Source organism: Enhydra lutris, unplaced genomic scaffold (assembly GCF_002288905.1).
Source record: "Enhydra lutris kenyoni isolate GAN:26980312 unplaced genomic scaffold, ASM228890v2 scaffoldscaffold19, whole genome shotgun sequence".
Taxonomy (NCBI): domain Eukaryota; kingdom Metazoa; phylum Chordata; class Mammalia; order Carnivora; family Mustelidae; genus Enhydra; species Enhydra lutris.
Window position 1 is genome coordinate 35,199,158 of NW_019154103.1, and position 24,226 is coordinate 35,223,383.

The window sequence follows — 24,226 nt, forward strand, 5'->3', positions numbered from 1 at the left end:
TGCAATGAGAGCAAAATTAGAGACAGCAAGGACAGACACTGAAACTGAAGGACAAAGGGACTGCTGACATTTGGGTTATTATAACTGCTACTACTAATTATTATTACATTTTATTTTTTTATTATTACATTTTAATGTGAAACATTATACTGATATCCATAAACACAAACTATAATCTAACAACAAAATGATCCTTCTCATTAGAAGTAAAATCCTCACATAATGCATAAATCTGCTAATCCCGTTCTGCCTTCGTCACTGGCAATGTTTATTTCCTCTCGAGCTCAGGTGAACACCACTCGTACAAGCTGGTGGCGCCTTTCCAGGATCCCCAGAGATACAAATCGCATAGTAAGTGATAGTTGTGGGGAGGCTGGAAAGGCTTAGGCTTAAAAGAGGGGCTGACCCTCTACAGAACAGATGAGATGATACAGGCAAGACTTCACCCTAGGAATATCCAGCCCATAGCAGACACTTAACAAATGGGACCAATTAGTAGCAGTAACAATAGGAGGATGCATTAGTCCTTCTGCCTGCTTCTGTCTCTAGGGCAGGTTTTGCCCTCAACCATGGCACTAGGATAATTACTTCAAAGACCCAAGAGATTGCTCCTCTGCCCCTGAAGAATCTACTGACAGGTGAAGGTGACGGTCCACCTCTCTCAGCCCTAACTCTTCTGCTCTCCACTCTTAAGTGGGCTGAAGAAAGCCGGCACTATTCCTGGTAATTAGACTGAGACCTCTGCATTCCAAATGCATCTTTGATTGATGCCTCTAACTGCATCCCAGTGGCAGGTGCATTTCTCTCGGCATTTAATGCTAATCTTCCCTGTCATCTAGGCATAAATAACTACGCAAGCATGTCGGGAGGCCCCACCATAAATCCACCAGGGCTTTTAATTACTCTCCCATGATAATGTCTTATACAAAATCAGAGACACGAGGGGCGCCTGGATGGCTCAGATGGTTAAGTGTCTGCCTTCATTGTGGGTCATGATCTCCAAGTCCTGCGATCGAGCCCCATGTTGGGCTCCTAGCTCAGCGGGGAGTTTGCTTCTCCCTCTCCCTCTGCTTCTCCCCCTGCTTGTGCTCTCTCTGTCTCTCTTTCTCTTGGGTGAATAAATAAAATCTTTAAAAAATTAAAAAAAAAATATTGGAGTGCCTGGGTGGCTCAGTGGGTTAGCCTCTGTCTTCAGCTCAAGTCATGATCTCAGGGTCCTGGGATTAAGTCCTGCATCGGGCTCTCTGCTCAGCAGGAAGCCTGCTTCCCCCTCTCTCTTCCTACTTGTGAGCTCTCTCTCTCTGCCAAAAAAATAAATAAAATCTTAAAAAAAAAAAATTGGAGACATGAAAGACACGAAAACCGAACCCATGAATGTGTATGTGCATCAGAGCGGGGTGGGGAGAGAGATGGCCCAGGCTCTCCCCAGAACAGCTAGGGCATCTTGGAAGGAATAAGGTCAGAAAGCCCGTAGCCAGCTCAGGGTGTGTGAGACCACAGTGCACCTTGTCGGTCTGGTCAGGAGAAGGGATGATTTGGTGATGGTACCGGCTGCAGCCTCCCTCCTTCCGCTGGGGGCACAGAAACGAGGGTTACAAGCCCACGCTGCAGAGTCAGACAGCCCGCGTTGAAATCTCAGCCTCTGCTTCCTCACTGTTGCAGTCCAAGCAACCGCCCTGATCCTCTGATTCCTCAAGTGTCAACGGGGATCAAAACCACACATATGGCATCAGGTTACTGTGAGGACTAATCAAGATAATCTAAGCCGAGCACTTAACACAATGCATGGTATACAGTAAAGGCTCAATAAATATTAGCAACACCAAGAGAAATCCCTGTCTCCGAGCTGCAGAACACGGGCTGTTATGAGGGTCCAGGTGTCCTCTCCCCCCTCCCTCCCAGCCTCTGGTTGGGTGAATCCAAAAAAGAGCATCTTATCTCCCATAAGTGTCTAACAATACACATAGTGAACAAACACTTCAAACACTTCAAAAATGTATAGATCTAGGGGCGCCTGGGTGGCTCAATGGCTTAAGGCCTTTGCCGTCAGCTCGGGTCGTGGTCTCAGGGTCCTGGGATTGAGCACCGCATCGGGCTCTCTGCTCAGCGGGGAGCCTGCTTCCCCCCCGCCCCACTGCCTCTCTGCCTGCTTGTGATCTCTCTGCTTGTGATCTCTCTCTCTGTGTGTCACATAGACAAATAAAATCTAAAAAAAAAAAAAGGTATAGATCTAGATATGTGTCCGTGTGTATGAACACAACTGCTACAGATCTCACCAATTCAGAAGCACACCCCAGTAAGTGTATTCTCTCTCTAACTTCTGTAAATCCAAGGGACTCACATAATCCAGGCTCAGAGGGTTAGCCCTTTCAAAGGAACAACAAAGGAGAGTAATTAAAAATAAACCAAACCCTTTATTTAGGTTCTCCGATTGCATCGTACGTAGATTTCATACGTAAGCCACTGACATACATCTTAGTGTCCCTTTGTTTTCCTCTTGAACTTCAGGCCATGATCAGCTGCACCGAACTTCCCTCTTCAATACCCCAGAGCTCCACAAACACTCAACCTCATGACTTCATGGTCTCTAAACCCACTCACCCCTAACCCCTCTCTCTATCACACAGACCAGCTACGCCCCTCTCAGCAAGTGGGGCCCTAGGAGCCTGCAGGAGAGGTAAACACAGTTGAAACACGATTCTCCTCCGTGATCATGGCCAAGGGGGCAGCCCTGCGGACTTGGGTAAATGGGTTTTGCATCTGCACGTGCAAAATACAAGAACCCTTCCCCGTTCGTTTTCTCTTCATTCTTAATTCATGACTTTATTCGCAAAGGCAAAGAGGCAAAGATAGAAAACCACAGTGCCCCAAATTTCTTGCTCTTGTCTTAAAAAAAAAGAAAGAAAGAAAAAGGACATGACCACGAGAAGAATCGCTAAGTCTACTACGGCAGCCCCCGCTGAGAAGTGATTGGAAGAAGGATGGAAAAAAGCCTACAAGGAAGGACAGACAGGGGGCTCCCAAGCAGCTGCTCTGTGTTCATAAAACACTCCAGACATAAATGGCTTTGTGTGATGTGGAGGACCCTCGGGGTGCCCTCCCCTACACAAAGGAAGGGCGGAGAAGTTCGCACAAAGTGGTAACGGTCAGGTGTCTACATATGGGCCCACTGCCCTCTAGTGTGTACTTTAAAATTTACAAAATTCCTTTATTCTGGCAAACCAGAGATCTTACCCCAAAGAGGGTAGAAAACAGAATGTGACATGAACCCCCATTGAGCTATCCAGCAGAATCATTTTTTCAAGATTCTTTTTTTTTTTTTTTTTTTTTTTTTAAGGAATCTCTACAGCTCACATGTGGCTTCAGACTCACAAGCCCGAGATCAAGACTCGTGTGCTCTACGAACTGAGCCAGTCAGGCGCGCCCTCCAACAGAATCACTAAAAAAAATTACTGAGAGGGGCGCCTGGGTGGCTCAGTGGGTTAAAGCCTCTGCCTTCGGCTCAGGTCATGATCTCAGAGTCCTGAGATCGAGTCCCACATCGGGCTCTCTGCTCAGCAGGGAGCCTGCTTCCTCCTCTCTCTCTGCCTGCCTCTCTGCCTACTTGTAATCTCTGTCAAATAAATAAATAAAATCGAAAAAAAAAATTACTGAGAGAGGACGATCAGAGGGCTTCCCGCCACCTCACGGTCTGTTGACGTCCACACTGTTATCAGGCCTTAAAACTGGATTTATTGTTTTAGAGGGCAGAAGGGATATTAAAAATGTTTGACAACTGGTGTGGCCCAGCCACGAGCATCTAGAACATTGGCCGGCAAGATGCCAGACATACAGGCTCCAGAAGGGCAGCACTGTCCCCTTGGAGGCTGAACCAAGGGCAAGTGGTGGTTTCCTGGGGGCTGGAGCCAGGTAGCCAGGGCACTGGGCCAGGGTGGGGGGGGGGAGCTGGTACAGAAGCATGACAATATTTTAACAAATGGTTGAATGTTAACTCCAGAAAGAAGAGTAGAGGATATAAGAACTACCACCCAGCACCACACCGCAGAACAGAAGAGGGACCCAGAGCCCAGCAGCAATAATCCTAAGGAGAGGACACAAGGGTCCCTCGTTTCCCACCAGCAGCTGTTCCTTCCCTTGCCAATGGCAAGGATCATCCCCTAGTCTGGGGTAGGGGTACAGGGGGTGGGTGTCAAGAATCCCACCCTCTATTTCTGGTTTCTATTTCTGGTTTTACTACTTCTCTCTATGGGACATTAAGAGGATTTTTTTGATCTGGGCCTCTACATCCTCATTTTTTAAATAGAGGGGTTAGAAAAAGGTAGGAATTAATACCCTTTTGCATGATCTGGTATTTCCATGTGAATTCTACACATAGGATTACTCAGCATAATTTTTAACGACAACATCTTTGAGACAGCTCCTAGCTCCTAAAAAAGTACTCAATATCTCGAAATCTCGGTATCTTCTTGATACGTCATTTCTTCAGAACGTTTTAAGTTTTTGTTTCCGAATTCCACCCTAAACTTTTCACATGTAAGTAACTCTCAAGGCTTCTTTCTGATAACCGGGTGGGGAAAACAGCAGTAATAACCATGAGTATTTATCGAGCATCTACTCGCATGAGGCATTGTATTAAGCACTTTTTACGCATGATCTTGCTTAGTTTCCAGGACAACCATATGAAGAAGTTATTATTATTCCTATTTTATGAGAACACAGATGCTAACAGAGGTTAAATGATTTGTCCAATGTCGGACATACAAGCACAGGACACGTGGGTAAAGTCTACATCCGCAGTTACCCTGCTAGAGAACCTCACCCATGCCAAAGTCCCCACCAGTTAATGGAGATATGGGAAAAACAAGAACAACTGAATTCTTCCCCGAAGTTAAATTTATCCTTTCCATTTGTTTACTTATTTAGAGATGCCTATCTATATTTGTGCCCAAAAAGTCCTCTCTTCTATGGAATGATGATGGTATTAGATAGCAGGTAGAGTGGCTACTTGATTTTTGGCAAAATAAAAAGTTGGCAAGTCTCAATTTTTTGAAATGTTACTGGTCCATGGATTTGCAGTGTCTGGGGGCCATTGTTCTCTGGTTGAATGTGTTACGCAGGGAATCTATTCATTCCCAAGATTAAAAGCTTCAGAAGGGTGGTATGCCTACCTTTTGTGTGTCTTATTGACGATAGTGTGTTGCTAAGCACAGTCAGATTATCATCTCTTCTCTATCTGAATAAACCAGAGGGAGGAAAGATGGGGATTCCTCTGGCTACCCTACAAGTAGGTCAATCTTTCCATCTGTGATAGAGACACAGAGGAAACAGAAGCTAAACTAAGAGCAGAGGGGAAGAAGTAAGAATAAGCTGAGATTCTGCTAAATAAGAACAGAGACACTCTCCAGGGAAAAAAAACACTAACTTAAATCACTGATCCTGTATTTGCAGATTTTATACTACTAATAGCAATAATAGTAAAGCAACGATCCATTGAGAGCGTCTTCATTTTCATAAACAAAGACCTTTGTGAAATTTAAAATTCTTCGTGTAAGGAGTTTGGTAATTTCAAGAGGACGTCGGAACTTGATCTCAATTTTATTGCTGCAGAGTACTTCAGAGATTAAAAAGTACTTGTCGGGGCGCCTGGGTGGCTCAGTGGGTTAAGCCGCTGCCTTCGGCTCAGGTCGTGATCTCAGGGTCCTGGGATCGAGCCCCGCATCGGGCTCTCTGCTCAGCAGGGAGCCTGCTTCCTCCTCTCTCTCTGCCTGCCTCTCTGCCTACTTGTGTCTGTCAAGTGAATAAATAAAATCTTTAAAAAAAAAAAAAAAAAAAGTACTTGTGAGGGCTTTTTCAGAACTCAATCTTCACAAAGAATTAGTATACAGCATAATAAATCATCTCTGTATAATTATGGAAATCTCCTGAATAAGGCAAATAAGTATCCAAAGAAATAACTTCCACTCTAGTGCCTTTTTTTTTTTTTTTTGGCAACTTCTGTATGCTTCCATGTCATGTAATCAACAAAAGCATGAGCTAAAATGATAGTTTGTATATACATCCATATTATCTTTTCTATTAACCAAGGTTGAACTGAAGTACCTTGTTTGTAAAAGTCGGAAGAGCTTCACACCACACCACCTGCTCCCAGTTTCTCTGAAGATGTAATGAATGGCTGGAGAAGACAGGAGGAATGGCAGTTTGTGATGAAGTCTGTCCAGGTGTGAGGATGACTTCTTTCCTGTGATAGGAGTCAATTTGCCCTAGGTGATGTATCTCCCAGGAGAGGATCGATGACACTTGAGTTCCTTTTGGATGATCTGTCTTTAGGCAGATACAGAGAGTTCAGAGAAAGCCTCTCTCTGCACTTGCTGTTTTTTCAAGTCCTGTAAGCTCAAAATAACCAAAATACTGAAGTGGTTCATTTGGGGATGACATGTCCTAAATGCAGACACTCATATTTTGGGGTGGCACATTCTGCTACCCTTCTTTTGTAAACAGTAAGTCCAACAAAGCTCCATCTCCTGTAGCATCAGAGGGCTTGTAGGGGTCTCTAATATGATTTTTAAAAGTCTGCCGTTTATTGTTTATTTCCAAATTTTTTATAATGTTTTAAGAGTTTTCATAGCCCTTGACTGGAAAACATCAAGAAGACCGATCTAAACAAGAGGGAGCTATGTTAAGGATGGTGGCGGCTGACAAGTATTAAAAAAACCCAGTATCCCATACCTGGAATGAAGAAAGGGGGAAACATCAAAAGCTAGCAGGAGACAGAGGAGTTGGCCAAGTGATTAACCAAAAAGGTGACTCTTATCTATCTTGCCACAACTTATTTACCCATTATTTACTGATAAATTCCTTATTTATTCACACTCATTTTGAAGATTTTTTTTTTTTTTAAGAGTGTGAGAGAGGGCAAACATGCTCCAGGGAGTAGGGGGAAGGGATAGAGAGAGTGAGAGAGAATCTTTAGGAGGCTCCACACCCAGCACAGAGGCCCACACAGGGCTCAATCTCATGACACTGAGATCGTGACCTAAGCCGAAACCGAGAGTCAGACGCTTAACCGACTGAGCCACCCAGGTGCCCCATTATGCCAGTTCTTAAATTCACTACTTTTATCTGTACGACTCCTGTCTTTTTTTTCTCCTTGGAAATCACTGCAGGCTCTATGGTGCAATGAGCAGCACGTTGGACGTCTAGCACAGGCAAAAACGTAAATCACTTGTGCAAAAAGACTTGAAGTATGAGAGTGAATCTTAAAATGGGCAAAGTTGAAGCCAAATTGTCCAAAGGATTCTAAAGGAAACTGGCCTTGAAGAGTAGGATGCCAAAAGCAGGCACATTGCTCTCTCCATCTACATAGGAATGAGGCCAAGTGTGCCTAGACTGTCATCGTTTGACATGTTAGGGAAAACTTATGAAGCAGAAATAACTGGCTTTTCAGGTAACAAACAACACAAAGTCAACACTATTATTTGTCTCTCCATAGAACTTAGTTTGTTTATTTATTGGAATTCAGCTTTAATCATTTGGAAGGAACAGCTCAAGATTCTGAAAAGTTTCTACCAACCATATATTCTAGACCCTTCTGTAGCCCCTCTCAAAAATCCAGTATTTTATTTGAACTGTCTCAATTCTCTGAAAACCTAAAGGGTGATCAGTGTGACTTGTGCTTAAGAATCCCTTGTTCTGGGGCGTCTGGGTGGCTCAGTAGGTTAAAGCCTCTGTCTTTGGCTCAGATCATGATCTCAAGGTCCTGGGATTGAGCCCCACATCGGGCTCTCTGCTCAGCGGGGAGCCTGCTTCCCACTCTCTCTCTGCCTGCCTCTCTGCCTACTTGTGATTTCTGTCAAATAAATAAATAATATCTTAAAAAAAAAAAAATCTCCTGTTCTGGGGTGCCTGGGTGGCTCAGTGGCTAAGTGTCTGCCTTCAGCTCAGATCAGGTTCCCAGGGTCCTGGGATCGAGTCCTGCATTGGGCTCCCTGCTCAGTGGGGAGCCTGCTTCTCCCTCTCCCCTCTGCCTGTTGTGTTCCCTCTCTTGATGCTGTCTGTCTCTGTCAAATAAACAAAATCTTAAAAAAAAAAAAAAAAAGAGTCTCTTGTTCTCTGATTCTGGACAATGCCCAGAAGAGGGTGCTCACAGAACAATCTGCTTGTTTTAACCACAACCAGGATACATCTCTTGACCCAAGGCTTTGATGTGGTCATCCCCGAGTTTGGCAAGAACCATAATGATCACAGCATCTTAAAATTGCAAAAAAGGGGAAATGGCAAGTTTTCTAAATTAAAAGCAATTCAGGGATACGTAAGAAAAAAAATTGGTGAAAACTTTCTAAATGAGGGGAGATGGGGAGACGAATGATGACTTCAACTTTTCATCAACTTTCTATATTGATTCAAATGCTTTATATCTTGTGCATGACTTCTTTTGTAGAATAATTACTTTTAATTGCCATCAATTAGGTAATGTCTTTGTTAGTAAAAATTAATAAAGCTGATAATGAATACTTAAAACAACTACTATGGCTGAAAGAATCTATCAAGAATTTGATACTCCGTTCAGGAATTTATTGGGGTTGGAGCTAAAAAGCAGCACCTCAGTTATGTTTGATAATACTTAAATAGGTCACTCCTCAGAGGCTATCACATCACAATTGACCACTTAGACTCCTCCCTGCAAGACAAATGTTTGAAGAGGAAAGCCGTCGGAGAGCAGCCGGTGCGTCTTTCCCGGCATCTCTTCCTTACTAAGCTCCTCAGTGTCTCATCTCGCTTTGCTGATTCTGGCAGTTTCGCCACGGCCCTGTCCCTTTATCTAAGCTGGAACGACATTTCCCAGCATTCTCTTGCCTGCGTGATTCTGTACAGCCACGCGAGAACTTCCATGTGAAATCCAGGAAGTAGAGGTGAAGATTTCGGGATGTTGTGATCGGGCCACTTCCCTCCTGGTGCATCGGGCTTGTGGCAGCTCCAGAGCCCCAGGTCTTCTCCCCTGGCTTCTCCAGTCCTGGGCCAGGTGTGTGTGCAGCTCTGGGATGACAGGAGGTCAGCTTCCCCCCGCAGCACTGAGGTTGGTTGTGGTGGTAAGAGAACAGATGTGGGTTCCATTGTGCCCTTATGGGTCTCAGGTCATCGTCATGCGTCATGCGTGCTGGCTTGGCTTTGCCTCCTCTGCATTCAGCTGTCCTTCTCGTATGCTGATCTGATGGGCTGGGAGTAACTTCAGGCCCCACCCTAGATGCAGAGTCAACAGCCTGGACAGATAGCTCCCCCAGCTCCCGCATTTGTGTCAGGTCTACCCTTTGTAATAAATCCCTCATTCTAGGCCACATGTAGCCCCCCGCTTCTCAGATAAAACTCTAGGTACATCCCCATCTTGTTGTTTTCGCATTTCGAACAGTGTGTTAAGCCTCAGAGTCATAATATCCATTGTCTTTGGTAGAAGGATAAGACAGGTATTTGGTGGCAGAAGAAAAGGAAGGGATGCTTAGAAAGGTAAAAGCTTGTATAGCAAGCTCCCAGAAGCTTCTCAGCACTACAAATGCCTGTACCAGTTATTGATTTATTACCTCTCATCTCAATCTTCCTTGCCTTGCTTTGTGATAGTGAAGCCGGACTCTGTAAACATTTCTCTTTTTTTTTAAAGATTCATTTAGTTTAGAGAGAGAGTGAGCATCAGTGGAAGGGTCAGAGGGAGAGGGAGAGAAAGAATTCCAAGCAGACTCTGCGCTGAGCGCAGAGCCTGATGCAGGGCTCGACCCCAACGATGGAGCCAAAACCATGAGCCAGACACTCAACTGACTGAGCCACCCAGGCACCCCTCTCCTTTTTTAATAAGGAATTCTCATCCTGATTCTGTGGTGCTCTTCTTCCCTGCTTGCTCTTATGGTGGACGGAGGCCACAGGACAGCCATTGTTACCACATCTGAAGGCACCATTTGGAGGACATCTCAGTGGATTTTGGCACCAAGCGCCAGGCTGCTCCCCAGTGAATTCCTCTGGCAGCCCGGTGGGCACTTTCCTGGTGATGCTCAATGAGTCTTGCAGACACCCAGATGGGTGACATCCAGCAAGCTGAGCTGACACTCCAGAGGGCTGGCTTCCCGCTCACCAGTGCTGGCCCGTAGCGTCTCAGGGAACTTCTCTGCCATCTAGCGGTCCCCAGCCACTCCCTTCCAGTAGGGTCTGGTGAGGAGAGGAACGTCTTCTTAATTTGTGTCTCCCTTGAGCACTATGCCTCAGCTCTGGAGGGAGTAGCTCCTCTTTACACATGCAACTCCTGGGTGCATTAGAATTTTCCTTACTCCGTAGTAAGGAGGAGTCTCCCGCTACTAGTTAATCATTTTTTACGTTAAACTTCCCCTGTGTGGGGGCGCCTGGATGGCTCATTGGTTAAGTGTCTGTCTTCGGCTCAGATCCTGATCCCAGGGTCCTGGGATCAAGTCCCACTTCGGGCTCCCTGCTTCCCTCTCCCTCTGCCATTCCCCTTGCTTATGCTCTCTGGCTCTCTCTATCTCTCTATCAAATAAAAAATAAAATCCTTTCAAAAAATATTTTATTTATTTATTTATTTGTTTGACAGAGAGAGAGAGAGAGATAGTGAGAGGGGAACAAAAGCAGGGGAAGTGGGAAAGAGAGAAGCAAGCTTCCTGCTGAGAAGGGAGCCCAATGCAGGGCTCGGTCCCAGGACCCTGGGATCATGACCTGAGCCGAAGGCAGATGCCTAACGACTGAGCCACCCAGCTGCCCCAATTAAAAACAAACAAACAAACAAAACTTTCCCTGTGTGAATTACCGTGTGCTTTCTGTTTCTGAACTGGACACTGATAAAATGTCTTTTGCTCTTAGTAGCTATTTAAAAAAATAGCATTTAATTTTATTAGTTCAGGATTTTTACAAGGAACTTAAGTCATGTGTAATGTGAGTACATAAGTGAAGGGACTGCCCAAGTGTGCAGTTTAGAGAGGGGATTTGCTTTTTTGACTGCCTATGCAAGGTATTCCTCAAAGTGGGCTCCGTGGGACCCTGTGAACAAAGCCTGAGTCGACTATTGCTGTGCAGGAAACCGTCCTAAATGCAACAGTTAAAAATCACGACCATTTATTATTTCTCGCGTTTGATAGGAGGACTCCAAAGTCACGAGACAAATGGTGAAGATACAGGAAAGGGTGAAGAGTCAGCGTTCAAAAATGCACCACAGGGTCCAAGGCCATTACCTAGGGTCTGTGAGTTTAAATAGTATTTTGAAATTTTCAAACTTTTTTTGTTTTTGAGAGAGAGAGCTCAAGCAGGAGAGTGTATGTAGGGGTGGGGCGGGAGTGGAGGGGCAGAGGGAGAGGGAGAGAGCATCTCTAGCAGGCTCCCCACTGAGCTCAGAGCCCCACTAGGGGCTTGATGGGGAGCTCGATCTCACCACCCTGAGTTCACATCCCTGGAAATCAGGACTTGGATGCTTAACCAGCTGAGCCAGCCAGGCGCCCTGGTATTTTGAAATGTTCAATTCGGCGAAAAAATAAATCACGTTGTGATAATGAAGGCTGTGTTTGTATTTATGGTCTTCTTCCCACCAAGGGATCACCTTAAGTGAGCGTGAATGATTTTGTTTGTGGGGTTATAGCTTCTTTCCCTCCTTCCCTCCCTCTCTTTGTTTCCTTCCTTCCTTCTTTTAAAGATTTTATTCTTTCTTTCTTTCTTTTCTTTCTTTCTTTCCTTCTTTTAAAGATTTTATTTATTTATTTGAGCAACAGAGAGAACTAGTGTAAGGAAGAGATAGAGGGAGAGGGAGGAGCAGAATCCCCACTGGGCAGGGAGCCCAACACAGGGCTCAATCCCAGGACCCTGGGACCATGACCTGAGCCAAAGGCAGACACTTAACTGACTGAGCCACCCAGGCGCCCCATCTTTTTTTCTTTATTGTTTCTTTCTGCCTCTCTCTCATGTTCTTTCTTTTTTTACTTAGTCAATGTATCCCAATAAATAGTCATCATTATTGATTATTGGTTTGTCATGCGTTTTTATAGATCACATAAAATGTATATATGAAAAGTATGCAAATTGTCAGGGTATACTTCCTGAATTTTAATAAAGTGAACACTTTGGTATGTTACAGATTTACAGAAAAGTTGCAAAGATAGTTCTCATATACCTCACACCCTATTTAACATCTTATATTATTATGGTATAGCTGTCACAATTAATGAACCAATATTGACACATTAACTAAAGCCCATAATTTATCCAGGTTTCCTTAGTTTTTTACCCAATGTCCCATCCGGGGTGCCACATTATATTTAGTTGTCATATCTTCTTGGGTTCCTCTGAGCTGTGATGGTTTCTCTTTCTCGGATTTTCCTTGCCTGTAGCATCCTTGACAGTTTTGAAGAATATTGATCGGGTATTTTATAGAATGTCCTTTAACCGGGATTTGTCTAAGGACTGTGTTTTAATTATTGCTGGTATGTTTAGAATCGTCAATTCCTTCGAACATGTCACCCAAAATGTCAGAATTAGAAAATGTACCTCAAACACAAGAAGTTTGAAAATCACTAGTCTACATTAAAGCCGACTATAAATACACGTAAGTGAAGTTGTCACGGTGTTTATCCCACCATTCAAACTTCAGTTTCAAAAAGCCTGGTAGGTTTGTAGACCTTTCTCACAGTGGTTGCAAAGCAATCTCAGTTTACAGCCTGTCTGCAGCTCACCGAAAATGGACCAGACCCTCAGCCACCCCACTGCGCTCCCCAGCTCAACTTCGAAGGGAAGACAATAGCTCTTCACCAAAAGGTCACCCTGGTCGTGATCCATCCTGAGGTCAAAGGGAAGGTTAAACTAAACATAATGAAATTCTAAGTTGTTTCACCATTTTCAACAGAAAAAAAAAATTTTTTTTTAAGGAGATAGAAATGTTTTGAAGACAGCACAAGGGAGAGAGTGCCACAAGGCAATGGTGGCAGGACCAGGGAGGCGGTTGTCAACAGAAAATCCTTTTAAAATACAAGCAGAAAACAATAATCAAATTTTCAATAAAATATTTTCCTCTTTGTATTTTAAATGAGTAACATCCAAATTAGGGAACAGAAAGGATTATAGTCTATCAGTTTGTAATGTCTGGTACCATAGAAGTACTCTAGTCATGGAAACACTGATGTCGTTTCTCTAGTAATTAAATCCTGCAAGTTACAGACTTCATTGAAACGCCTTTTAGGAGAGCACTCTGCTCTCAATGATGAGAGCAAAGTCACTGACCACAAGTGTTTGGAGCCCTTAACATTCCTGGCAATGCTGTCAATGGCACAATGTTTAGCTCCAGAAGAAAGACAAGAGCCAGTATGTCCCTTGGAGCTCAAAATGAAAATATCTGTACCGGAATACACACAGGCCAAAAGATGTGTTCCATGAACCAGAAAGTACTCACCGTGTTGGCCAGCTCCAGATAGCTTCCTCCTCCAGAGCTGCCAAAATGCCGGGACTGTGTGCGCAGTGTGTGGAGGGCCGCAGCCTGCTGGCTCAAAGAGCGTCCACTGTGCTCGAGAAGCTTCTGCAGGGCCCAGTGACTCTGCAAGTCCGGGCTCTGGAGGTCCCTGGCTCCCGAGTCGTACTCCCAGCTCTCCCTGGCTGCTGATAAGGCACCTACGTCCAGAAGAGGCAGGGGAAATAAAAAGATGTTTCCTTCATTAGCCCGTGGGTGGTCACTAGGCAGTGATCTGGAACCCCCGAAGCCTTCCTCATGCCAGCAAGTCAGAACACATGTGGCGCCCAGACTGCGTGCTAAGCACTTTCTCTTTCAAACGGACACATGGGGAGCCTCAAGATAAAAGCAGTTTTAGGCCAATCATTCAGAAATAACTCTCCAATGACTGTATGCCCCTCCCCCCCACCCCTACAGAGCCACTCAGCAGAAAAGCACCAGAGAGCCAAGGGAAGGAAATCCAGAGCAGAGCCACGTCTGTCTGTGATTTGCACGGGGTTACCGGATAATCAGCCTTCTTACTGTAATCCTTTTCCCCAGCTAAAGAAGAAGGGAGCAAGGCAGTAGACAGAAAGTGCAGGAATGGCACTTTCTCATAATTTTCTCGTATCTGGAAGAAGCCACAGCAAGCTAGATGGTGTTTGCCACTGAGATGTAGCCATGCGGCTGAGTTCTGAGCAGTAGAATGGGAGCAGAAGTGCCAAGTGTCACTTCAAGGCCTGACTCCTAAAACCCCCAGCGCACGATTCTCCATGCCCTTTGCTTTCCGGCCTGGCTCGCGTGGGCAGGACACCCTCGGGACACCCTCGGGAGCCGCGGGGCACAGACGGGGAGGCCACAAGATGAAGGACGCCTGAGTGCCTGAATGATCTCCCGCCCCAGAGCTGTCTGCCAATCCCGGGTACCCTGTTTCGAACCTTTGTGATGAGGAAAAGGACATTCCTTTGGTCACCGTATATTTTCAGTTTTTTGGGGACAGCAGCTAGTATGACCTTCACTATCAACAGATTAAAACCCAATAAAAGATTCTAATAATTATAATATAGTGGAAAAGTACAACGACAGAGTAGACCTGGAGAGGGGTGGGGATGCTCAGGGAAAGCTCTCTGGAGGAGAAAGCCTGATGCGTCAGTTGTCACCATGGCTAGAAAAATTCATTTTGGGGCAAAGCCCTCTTCCTTGTGTTGCTCACTTCTGAACAGAAGTCCCCTGGTTGCAGCTGTCTGGGGGAGCCTGGGGCCCACGCGTCTGTGTCTTAGCCGTGAGGGAGGCTGGGAGATCTGTTTTCTGGCTTCTACTTTGGGGAGGCAGGATTTGTAAGGTGAGAGCTTTCCTAAACACAGGAAGAGTATGCAAAAGGCCTGGGCCGCTAGAAAGCATGACCAAAGTCTATACACAGGCACTGTGCTAGGTACCGGGGATGAAGCCACGAGCATGACAAATTATAGCTCCAGCCCGTGAAGTTTTCATATTGATGGGTCTTCCATACGTGACTTTCAATGGCAAAAAAGGGGACTCGTTCAAATGGTTCCATTTGTGCTATGAAGTGAGAACATATACAGATTACCCTGTAATTTACTTGAGTGTAATTACATATAGCAAACCACAAATTATGTACAGTGGGTTCTGATATGAATGTCCGATCTCCCCTTTATTAGGTATTGGTGAGTTTAATCAATGTGATTAGGTAAACTTTCTTTGTCTGGAACCACTTAGGATGTTTCCCCCTATGGTTCTTCAGTCAGTCTGCCAACACTCTCTGTACAGTGCTCTATGGCTGGAGTGACATATCTTTGTATTAAAGCAGACAACCCCTGTGTTTGCAACTGCTCCAAGTTTCTTTTATTTGTTTCTTATTGTTTTTATTTTTTAACGATTATATTTATTTGCTTGAGGAGAGAGAGCATGAGCAGGGGGAAGGGTGAAAGGGAGAGGGAGAAGCAGACTCCCCACTGAGCCGGGAGCCCGACGCAGGGCTCGATCCCAGGACCCCGAGATCAGGACCTGGGCTGAAGGCAGATGCTTAACAGACTGAGTCACCCAGACAACTCTCAAAAGTTTCTTTCTTTCTTTCTTTCTTTTTTTTTTTTTTTTTAAGATTTATTTATTTATTTAACAGAAAGAGAGAGATCCCAAGTAGGCAGAGAGGCAGGCAGAGAGAGAGGGGGAAGCAGGCTCCCCGCTGAGCAGAGAGTGCGACTCGGGGCTCGATCCCAGGACCCTGAGATCATGACCTGAGCTGAAGGCAGAGGCTTAACCCACTGAGCCTCCCAGGTGCCCCTCAAAGTTTTTTTAAATATTAAAGTCTATTAACTGTATTGCAAAGGAAGTTTTGTTTTCCTTCAACGTAGACTGCAAAATGGCTGCCCACCCTCCCCCTCCTGCTTGCTCTGAGTGGTCTCTGCCCTCTGCCTGTCTGCCTCACATTCTCTGTCCTGGCCCAGGCACACGTGGCAAGAAGACTGACTGAGGTAAAAGTTGAAAAATGGGTTGGATCCTCTCTGCTGTGGAAGACAAGTAAGCATGAGGTTGGGCCCTTGCCTTTACGTTTCACCACAGGACCCAGGACCTTGCACACGGCCTATGACATCTGGCATTTAACATACATTTAGTGAGTAGATGGCTGAATTATCCACGGTTGTGGTACCACAGGGTTTCACTTCTTAACGGGAAAAGCAACATGGAGATTAATTTTTAAAATCAAAATAAATTATACACTTAAACTTTATCTCTATGCAAACAGGGAGTCTCATTTTCAAATAATAAAATACAACAGTTCTGGGATGAGATGGCCCAAGGAAGCTTCATTTGAATTTATGATGCTGTATTAACGGACCTAAACCCAGTCTCTGGAAGAGTCATATAATCAGGTTAGCCAAGCTTCATGTTAATCAGCAGGATCAAAAGGCCCTCACACTCTCACACTATTACCATAACAATTTCTGCTGAAGTGGTGTTGAGGAACTCAGATCTTCTGCTAGGGATCCAAGTCAGTCACATCAGCACCATGTGACTGGACCCCAAAAGGGGAAGTGTGCTTCTTAAATACAGTACCCTATTTCCATTACTCTCTTTCAATGTGACTTCATATCTGATTTTTCTGGATAAAAACCAACATTCCTAAGGTGAGATTAGTCAGTTAATTAGGATGATCTCACTAAAAACCATCAAAACTGTAGGTCTTGGGGCACGTGGGTGGTTCACTGGGTTAAGCCTCTGCCTTCGGCTCAGGTCATGATCTCAGGGTCCTGGGATCGAGCCCCGCATTGGGCTCTCTGCTCGGCGGGGAGCCTGCTTCCCCTCTCTCTCTGCCTGCCTCTCTGCCTACTTGTGATCTCTCTCTCTCTGTCAAATAAGTAAATAAAATCTTTAAAAAAAAAAACAAAAAAAAAACTGTAGGTCTGATAACCATCTTCCTTTTGCCCTTTGAAATAACATGAAGTTTCCAGGCTCACACTCAGCTGGCCTCACTTCACTCCCTTGCTAAGCTCAGGAACTGCCCGTTGACCTCGGAGAAGTGGCTGTGCTTTCTTTTCCTTAACATGGATACCATTACCGTCCTACTGTCCCTCATGCTCACCAGGTTCTCTGGTCTCCTCTTCTAAGGACACTAATCCCATCATGAGGACACCATCATCATGATCTCATCTGACCCTGAGGACCTCCCCAGAGTCACATCTCCAAACTCCTTCAAGTTGGGGCACTAGGGCTTCGAGATGGTGGGGGGAACATACTTAGTCCAGAACAACCAACTGCACAGTTGCTCTCGGGCCAGGAAGGACACTGACCGCGTAGCCCTTTAAAGACCAAAGGCCCAAAGCACTGCCTGGGCTTGGAGGTCTCTGCACGCATAGAACCGAAGAAAGCCATCCCTCCTGCCACCGTAATTCTTTAGGGCACTTGGCAGTAAACAACGATGTATAGTCTTTTATTTCAAACCAAAATGTTTAGTGTTTTAAGGTGGCAGAGCACAGATTCTAAGTATTTCCCTTATCAGAAAAGCACAGAGAACAGCTGGCAATTTGACATGTTTATAAAATATATCACTAGGGAAACCCTGCTCTTGGAGAAATACTGAAACAGAAAATCCGCCCAATATCGAGACCCTTGTTCGGCTGGGTGCGTGGCAGCTGCCAGCTTGTTCTCTAGTCCCACCTTCGAAGTGCCACCCGGGTTCAGCTCTTGCGGTCACTGTGCTTATTTACCAAAGGCTCAGGGCAGCCCTCCCAGCAGGCCAGACGCCCCCCCATGAGGATAAGGCCACGATACCTAACATCTACTCAAGACCACTAGGAGCCGGGAGCTGTTACAAGCAACTTCCATGTATTATTTTATTTCGTTCTACCCACAGCCTATGAATGACTAAATCATTCCCCCCAGTTTTAGAAGAGGACATTTTCCCTCTCTCAGCTTATTTTTGTAGACATTATCTGTTTGCATAGGAGAGTGGTTAAGAGCTGGGGTTCTGTAGTCAGATGGCTTGGGGTCGAATCAAGAGTCACTGTGACCAGCTATGTGATCTCAAGCGAGTTACTCAGCCTACGCCCCAGTTTCTTTGTCTTTAAAATGGGGATACTGAAGAGTTCTTCACAGAGGTGTTGTGAGAGGGAAGCAAGATAAAAATATGTAGAACGTTTAGACAACCCCTGGCACATAAGAAACTGATCAATGAGGGGCGCCTGGGTGGCTCAGTGCGTTAAGCCGCTGCCTTCGGCTCAGGTCATGATCTCGGGGTCCTGGGATCGAGTTCCACGTCGGGCTCTCTGCTCAGCAAGAAGCCTGCTTCTCTCTCTCTCTCTCTGCCTGCCTCTCCTCTACTTGTGATCTCTCTCTGTCAAATAAATAAATAAAATCTTTAAAAAAAAAAAAAAAGAAACTGATCAATAAATGTTAGCAATTATCTGGTCCTATCTTACAGTTCTAGTTATTTGTAATCCATTTGGGACAACTTAGTAGGGAACAATATATGGGGGAAAGGTATACTCTCTCCCAGCTTCTAAAAGGTACCTGTTGAAAAACAAACCTTTGGGGGTGCCTGAGTGGCTCAGTGAGTTAAGCCTCTGCATTCAGTTCAGGTCATGATCCCAGAGTCCTGGGATTGAGCCCCACATCAGGCTTTCTGCTCCATGGGGAGCCTGCTTCCTCCTCTCTCTCTCTGCCTGCCTACTTGTGATCTCTGTCTGTCAAGTAAATAAATAAAATCTTAAAAAAAAAAAAAAAAGAAAGAAAGAAAAAAACAAACCTTTGGCACCTAACCAGTGGCTAAAATTTCATCAATGGTTTTATACTTTACTAGTTTCTTTAAAGACAATAGATAATTATGTCAGAGTCAAAGTTATGTTTCTCTGAGTAAAGAATATTCCATTAGTAAGTCAAAGTCTTTGGTTATTGGGTTTGAGAAACTTTGCTTCCCTTTTTGAGAAAGAGAGTGAGTGGGAGAACGAGAGAGAGAGAGTGAGAGAGAGAGCATGAACAGGGCGAGGGCAGATGGAGAAGCAGACTCCCCTGCTGAGCAAGGAGCCCTGGGGCTCGATCCCAGGACTGTGGGATCATGACCTGAACTGAGGCAAAGGCTTAACCAACTGAGCCACCCAGGTGCCCCTTTGCTTCCCTATTCTATTTGGCCCACTCTTACCTCCAGAGGACAACTGACCTTCCTCAAACTGGCAGCCAGCACCATGAGGAAATCCACACAGCCTAGCAGCAGCAGCTCAAGAGGGGAACAAGTAGAGTTAGTCATCATACCTATGCTCTGGCCATCCCCGATACCCTTCTGTTTTTTACCCGCAGTTCCTTCTTTTCTATCCTTCATTTGAGAGTTGGGGCCTGTCATCATATCCCAGGCAGACGATAACACAGAACGGTTAGGCAGTCCTGAGACCTGGATTAATAGTATCCTTTGTCACTGTCTGTATCTAGTGGTCCTTAATTTTTCCTTTATGTGGATTGTTTAGAAACCATTACCTAATCTATTACCCTGGGTGGCAAGAGAGAAAATACTCCTTTCAAAACACCAGGGGCAGCTACCTTTCTGCACTTAGAACCACGACACCACCGCCACAGAAAGCAGCGAGGGAGAATTTGAACAAATCGTCTGCCAGCTGTCAGCCTTCCCTGCCATAGTACATTTACTATTACCAGATAATACTGACATCAACAGAAGCAGCAGTAAATCCTTTAGTCCAGAAGGGAGACACCGTGTGAGTCTTTAGTCATTTATTAATGTCAATGTTTGGTATAAGATTCAGGACCCCAACTCCCCTGAGGACCTCTAGATTCCTCCAGCACGAATTACATTGCATATGCAGGACAATTGTCTTAAAACCTGGTCTGTGGTCACAGGAAAATTGGATGGGAAAGGATTGATAAATAAGAACTACCTAGCCTTCTGGGGAAAACAAAAAACAAAAGTAGTGCAAAGCACACGTCCTACCTACTAAGGGAAGGTAAATAATATTAGCTCCCAATGATAAAAGTCAGTTCTTCGACCCTTGGTTATCCGTAGGAAGTGAGCCGATCAGTGTCCTGTTTTGAATATACGTCACATGTGGCCCATCTACGGACAATATCCTGAATTTCCAATGACACACCGGGAACAGAGTAGAAGATGTATTTTGAAATGCAATTCCCTTCCCCCTGCGCCAAGGCTGTTGATAGATGACAAGAAGGAAAGAAATGAAGAAATGAATTTTTCTTACGGAAATGTGCTTATCAACATCATCATCATTACTGGCTATCTCTTAATGTCCCACTCTGTACAAATACGTTCAGAGACCCTTGATATATTTTGAACACAGGCTTGAGAACATCTAATGGAAGACGGTGTAGAGACAACCAAAAGGAAGCAGGAATAAATAACCTTTAAAATTCGTCTCCAGCTCTAGATTCTATTGTTCTGTTTGCTAAATTTAATATAAAAGGGAAAATGTCTGCCCTTAGGCAATGAATACTTTAGTTCTGAAAGTGCAGCTGAGGCAAGCATCTTTAACTTAAAAAAAAAAAACAATTAAAAATAATACTGGGCAGCTTATTCTCTTGGCTTGTCTAAACTAGATATATGAAGGAGATAACCAAGAGGGTTGACTTAGGACTAAAGAATTCAAAGGATAGTTTAGGGCAAGTGTTAAAATGAGTGTTAGAGCAAAGAAGTGTTAACTGAGTTTCACTTGAACCTGAGGCTGACGGGGTTGGTGGTGCTAATGTTTATAGTCCACAGAGATTAAGATTTAAAAAAATAAATTAAAAGGCTTGTCTTTCTCAGTTAGAAGGCAGAGATGGTATTTTGGATCAATTTATCTTTCTCTTACAAGGCATATTAACGAGTCATGTATTCAGTAAGCCCTTGGTAGTTCCTAATTTTTTTTTTTTAAGATTTTATTTATTTATTTGACAGAGACACAGCGAGAGAGGGAACACAGCAGAAGGAGTGGGAGAGGGAGAAGCAGGCCCCCTTCGGAGCAGCGAGCCCGATGCAGGGCTCGATCCCAGGACCCTGGGATCATGACCTGAGAGGAAGGCAGTGCTTAACGACTGAGCCACCCAGGCGCCCTCATAGTTCCTAATTTTTAAGTACTGACTGAATGGAGATAATGCTAATCTGAGCCTGTGCTCTGTGATGGGAAGTATCACACATACCCTTTGGTTGGCATGCCCATAGGGTCTGTCATATTTCTTGGCTGAAAATCAGCCTAATCAAAATGGAAAATGCCAGGCAGGAAAAATACAAACACAGGAATACAAAAAATGATTCTGACTCCAGCTTCTTAGCAAGAAATAGAACTATATTATGTTTCGTTCCTAAAAAGTTGGTATTTTTCATTTAAGTTTTTTAATATGTTGAAGCATATTAATTTTTTCAAAAATTTTATTTATTTGTCAGAGAGAGGCAGAGCAAGCACAAGCAGGGGAAGCGGCAGACAGAGGGAGAAGCAGGCTCCCTGCTGAGCAAGGAGCCCGATGTGGGACTCAATCCGAGGACCCTGAGATCATGACTGGAGCTGAAGGCAGATGCTTAAGCGACTATGCCATCTAGGCATCCCCATATTAATTTTTTAAGAGGTTTTATTTATTCACTTGATAGAGAGAGCACAAGCAGGGGGAGTGGCTGGCAGAGGGAGAGAGAGAAGCTGGCTCTCCATTGCGCAGGGAGCCCGATGTGGGGCTCAATCCCAGGACCCCGGGATCATGACCCGAACCGAAGGCAGATGCTTAATGACTGAGCCACCCAGGTGCCCCAGATCATATTAATTTTCTAATGTTAAACCAAACTTGGATTTAAGAGACAAACCCAACAGGATGCCTGGGTGGTTCAGTCAGTTAAGCGACTGCTTTGGACTCAGGTCATGATCCCAGGGTCCTGGGTTCTGAGCCCTACATCGGGTTCCCTGCGCAGTGGAGAGTCTGCTTCTCTCTCTCCCTCTGCCAGCCACTCCACCTGCTTTTCCTCTCTCTATCTGTCAAATAAATAATAAAATCTTAAAAAAAAAAAAAGACAGTTAAAAAAAAATCTTAAAAAAAAAAGAGACAAACCCAACATAGCTGAAATATGTGATATCTTATTTATCATTGATGTTGGTCATTGATGAAATCTTGATGGTTTTTTTTTTCTTGTTAATTCTTGATCATGGTATGTAGTCTCCTTTTATACTTAGTAATTTTAGATACTGAATTGCGCATATTCCTTGGAAAGTTATTTCTAGATATCCTTTCAGAACTGCTTTACACATATCTCTAAGGCAATTTCATTGAGAATACTCCAATGGTAGTATACAGATTGGTGTACTTCTGGTTCAAACTTACACAGAGGGTACAGCCCTCTGTAGTAGTCTACCTTTTGAAAAGGAAGATATATCTTATTACATTCCCCACCTGAGCAGTCCTTGGAATTTTTCTAATGTTCTCAGGGCCCACATAGTCATGTAATCAAAAGTTTGATTTTACAGGTTCAGACAATAGTTTCAAGGTAAAAGTGGCTTGATGCTCCAGGTTTCCTCATTCACTTAGATTTTAGACTCAGAAATCTTTACTATTTGCTAGATATAGATATGTGATAAAGGAGGACTTAAAATATAGCTGTTTCAGCTTTTTAAATTATTTTCAGCTATAAAATACATCTTGATATCTAATATTACTTGTTATGGAAATAAATATTTGTTCTTTGATTATGCTACATGAATTGTGATAATGTAAACTATATAATCACAAATGGACCATGACTACTTTCTTTTCTTGAATAATTTTTTTTCCCTGGGATTAATAATTTTTTGTAATTTCATGTTTAGTTTTCCATGTCATGAATTCAGTCTCAAATTCTCAGTCAGTTATCTAAATATCCTCACAGTAATTTAAGATGCAAAAAAATTCCATCAAATTTAGTCTGAAAATGGGATGCCTGGGTGGCTCAGTTGGTTAAGTGTCTCCCTTCAGCTCAGGTCATGACCCCAGGGTCCTGGGATTGAGCCCCACATCAGGCTCCCTGCTCAGAGGGAAGCCTTCTTCTCCTCTCCCAGTTCCCCTGCTTATCCTCTCTCTAGGTCAAATAAATAAATAAAATCCTTAAACAAACATTTAGCCTGAAAATATTTTTCTGGAACTTTTTGATCTGCTTTAGCCTGGATTGGTTTCAATGACCACCGGTATGCTTCACTTCCAACTTGTTTTCATTCTTTGTTTCATGTTTCCAAGTACTTCTCTTCCTAGGTTATCTTGGAGGTCTAATAGATTTTGAAGAAATTAGGCATGGGAAGTCAATTTTCTGAGACTTTGCACTCAAAGTCTTTTGCATGAAAACACTTATCTCCTATCCTTACACTTCATTAATAGTTTGGTAAGGAATTCTAAGTTGGAAACCATTCTTCTTCAAAATTTTGAAGACATTCCTCATTTAATATCTGTTACTATTTTTGAGAAGTCAGAAGCCATTCTGATTCCAAATCATTCTTATTTGTCCTGTTTTGTATTTCCTCTCTGGAAATTTGAAGAATATTTTCTTTGTCTCTAGTGTCATAAAATTTCACAGTGATTTGTGTCCGTATGTTTTATGGTAGGTGATACTTGGTAGGCCCTTTCTATCAAGAAACTCACATCCTGGGGCGCCTGGGTGGCTCAGTGGGTTGAGCCGCTGCCTTCGGCTCAGGTCATGATCCCAGGTCCTGGGTTCGAGCCCCGCGTCGGGCTTTCTGCTCGGCGGGGAGCCTGCTTCCTCCTCTCTCTCTGGCTGCCTCTCTGCCTACTTGTGATTTCTCTCTGTCAAATAAATAAATAAAATCTTTAAAAAAAAAAAAAAAAAAAAGAAACTCACATCCTTCAGCCGAGATATCCATCAATGGATGGATCCATGAATGTATGAAGAAGATGTGGTATATATATATATATATATACAATGGAATATTACTCAGCCATCAGAAAGTGTTAGTACTTACCATTTACATCGATGTGGATGGAATTGGAGGGTACTGTGCTGAGTGAAATAAGTCAATTGGAGAAAGACAATTATCATATGGATTCACTCATATGTGGAACATAAGGAATAGCATGGAGGACCACAGGGGAAGGGAGGGAAAACTGAATGAGAAGAAATCAGAGCGAGACAAACCATGAGAGACTCTTAATTCTGGGAAACAAACAGGGTTGCTGAAGGGGAGGGAGGAGGGAAGATGGGGTAACTAGGTGATGGGCATTAAGAAGGGCAAGTGATATGATGATATCATGAGCACTGGGTATTGTATGATAAATTATTGAACACTACATCTG

General features: G+C 44.1%; 1 protein-coding gene across 1 annotated transcript in view; it reads right to left on the reverse strand.

The window, feature by feature from the left end:
* The window catches only part of LOC111148328 (mutated in colorectal cancers), a 412,174-nt gene that overhangs the window by 296,603 nt on the left and 91,345 nt on the right, over nucleotides 1-24,226 (reverse strand). Inside the window, exon 3 of the mRNA XM_022504835.1 lies at nucleotides 13,421-13,635. Within this exon, the coding sequence (XP_022360543.1) occupies nucleotides 13,421-13,635 (215 nt within the window). The remainder of the gene's footprint in view (nucleotides 1-13,420; nucleotides 13,636-24,226) is intronic.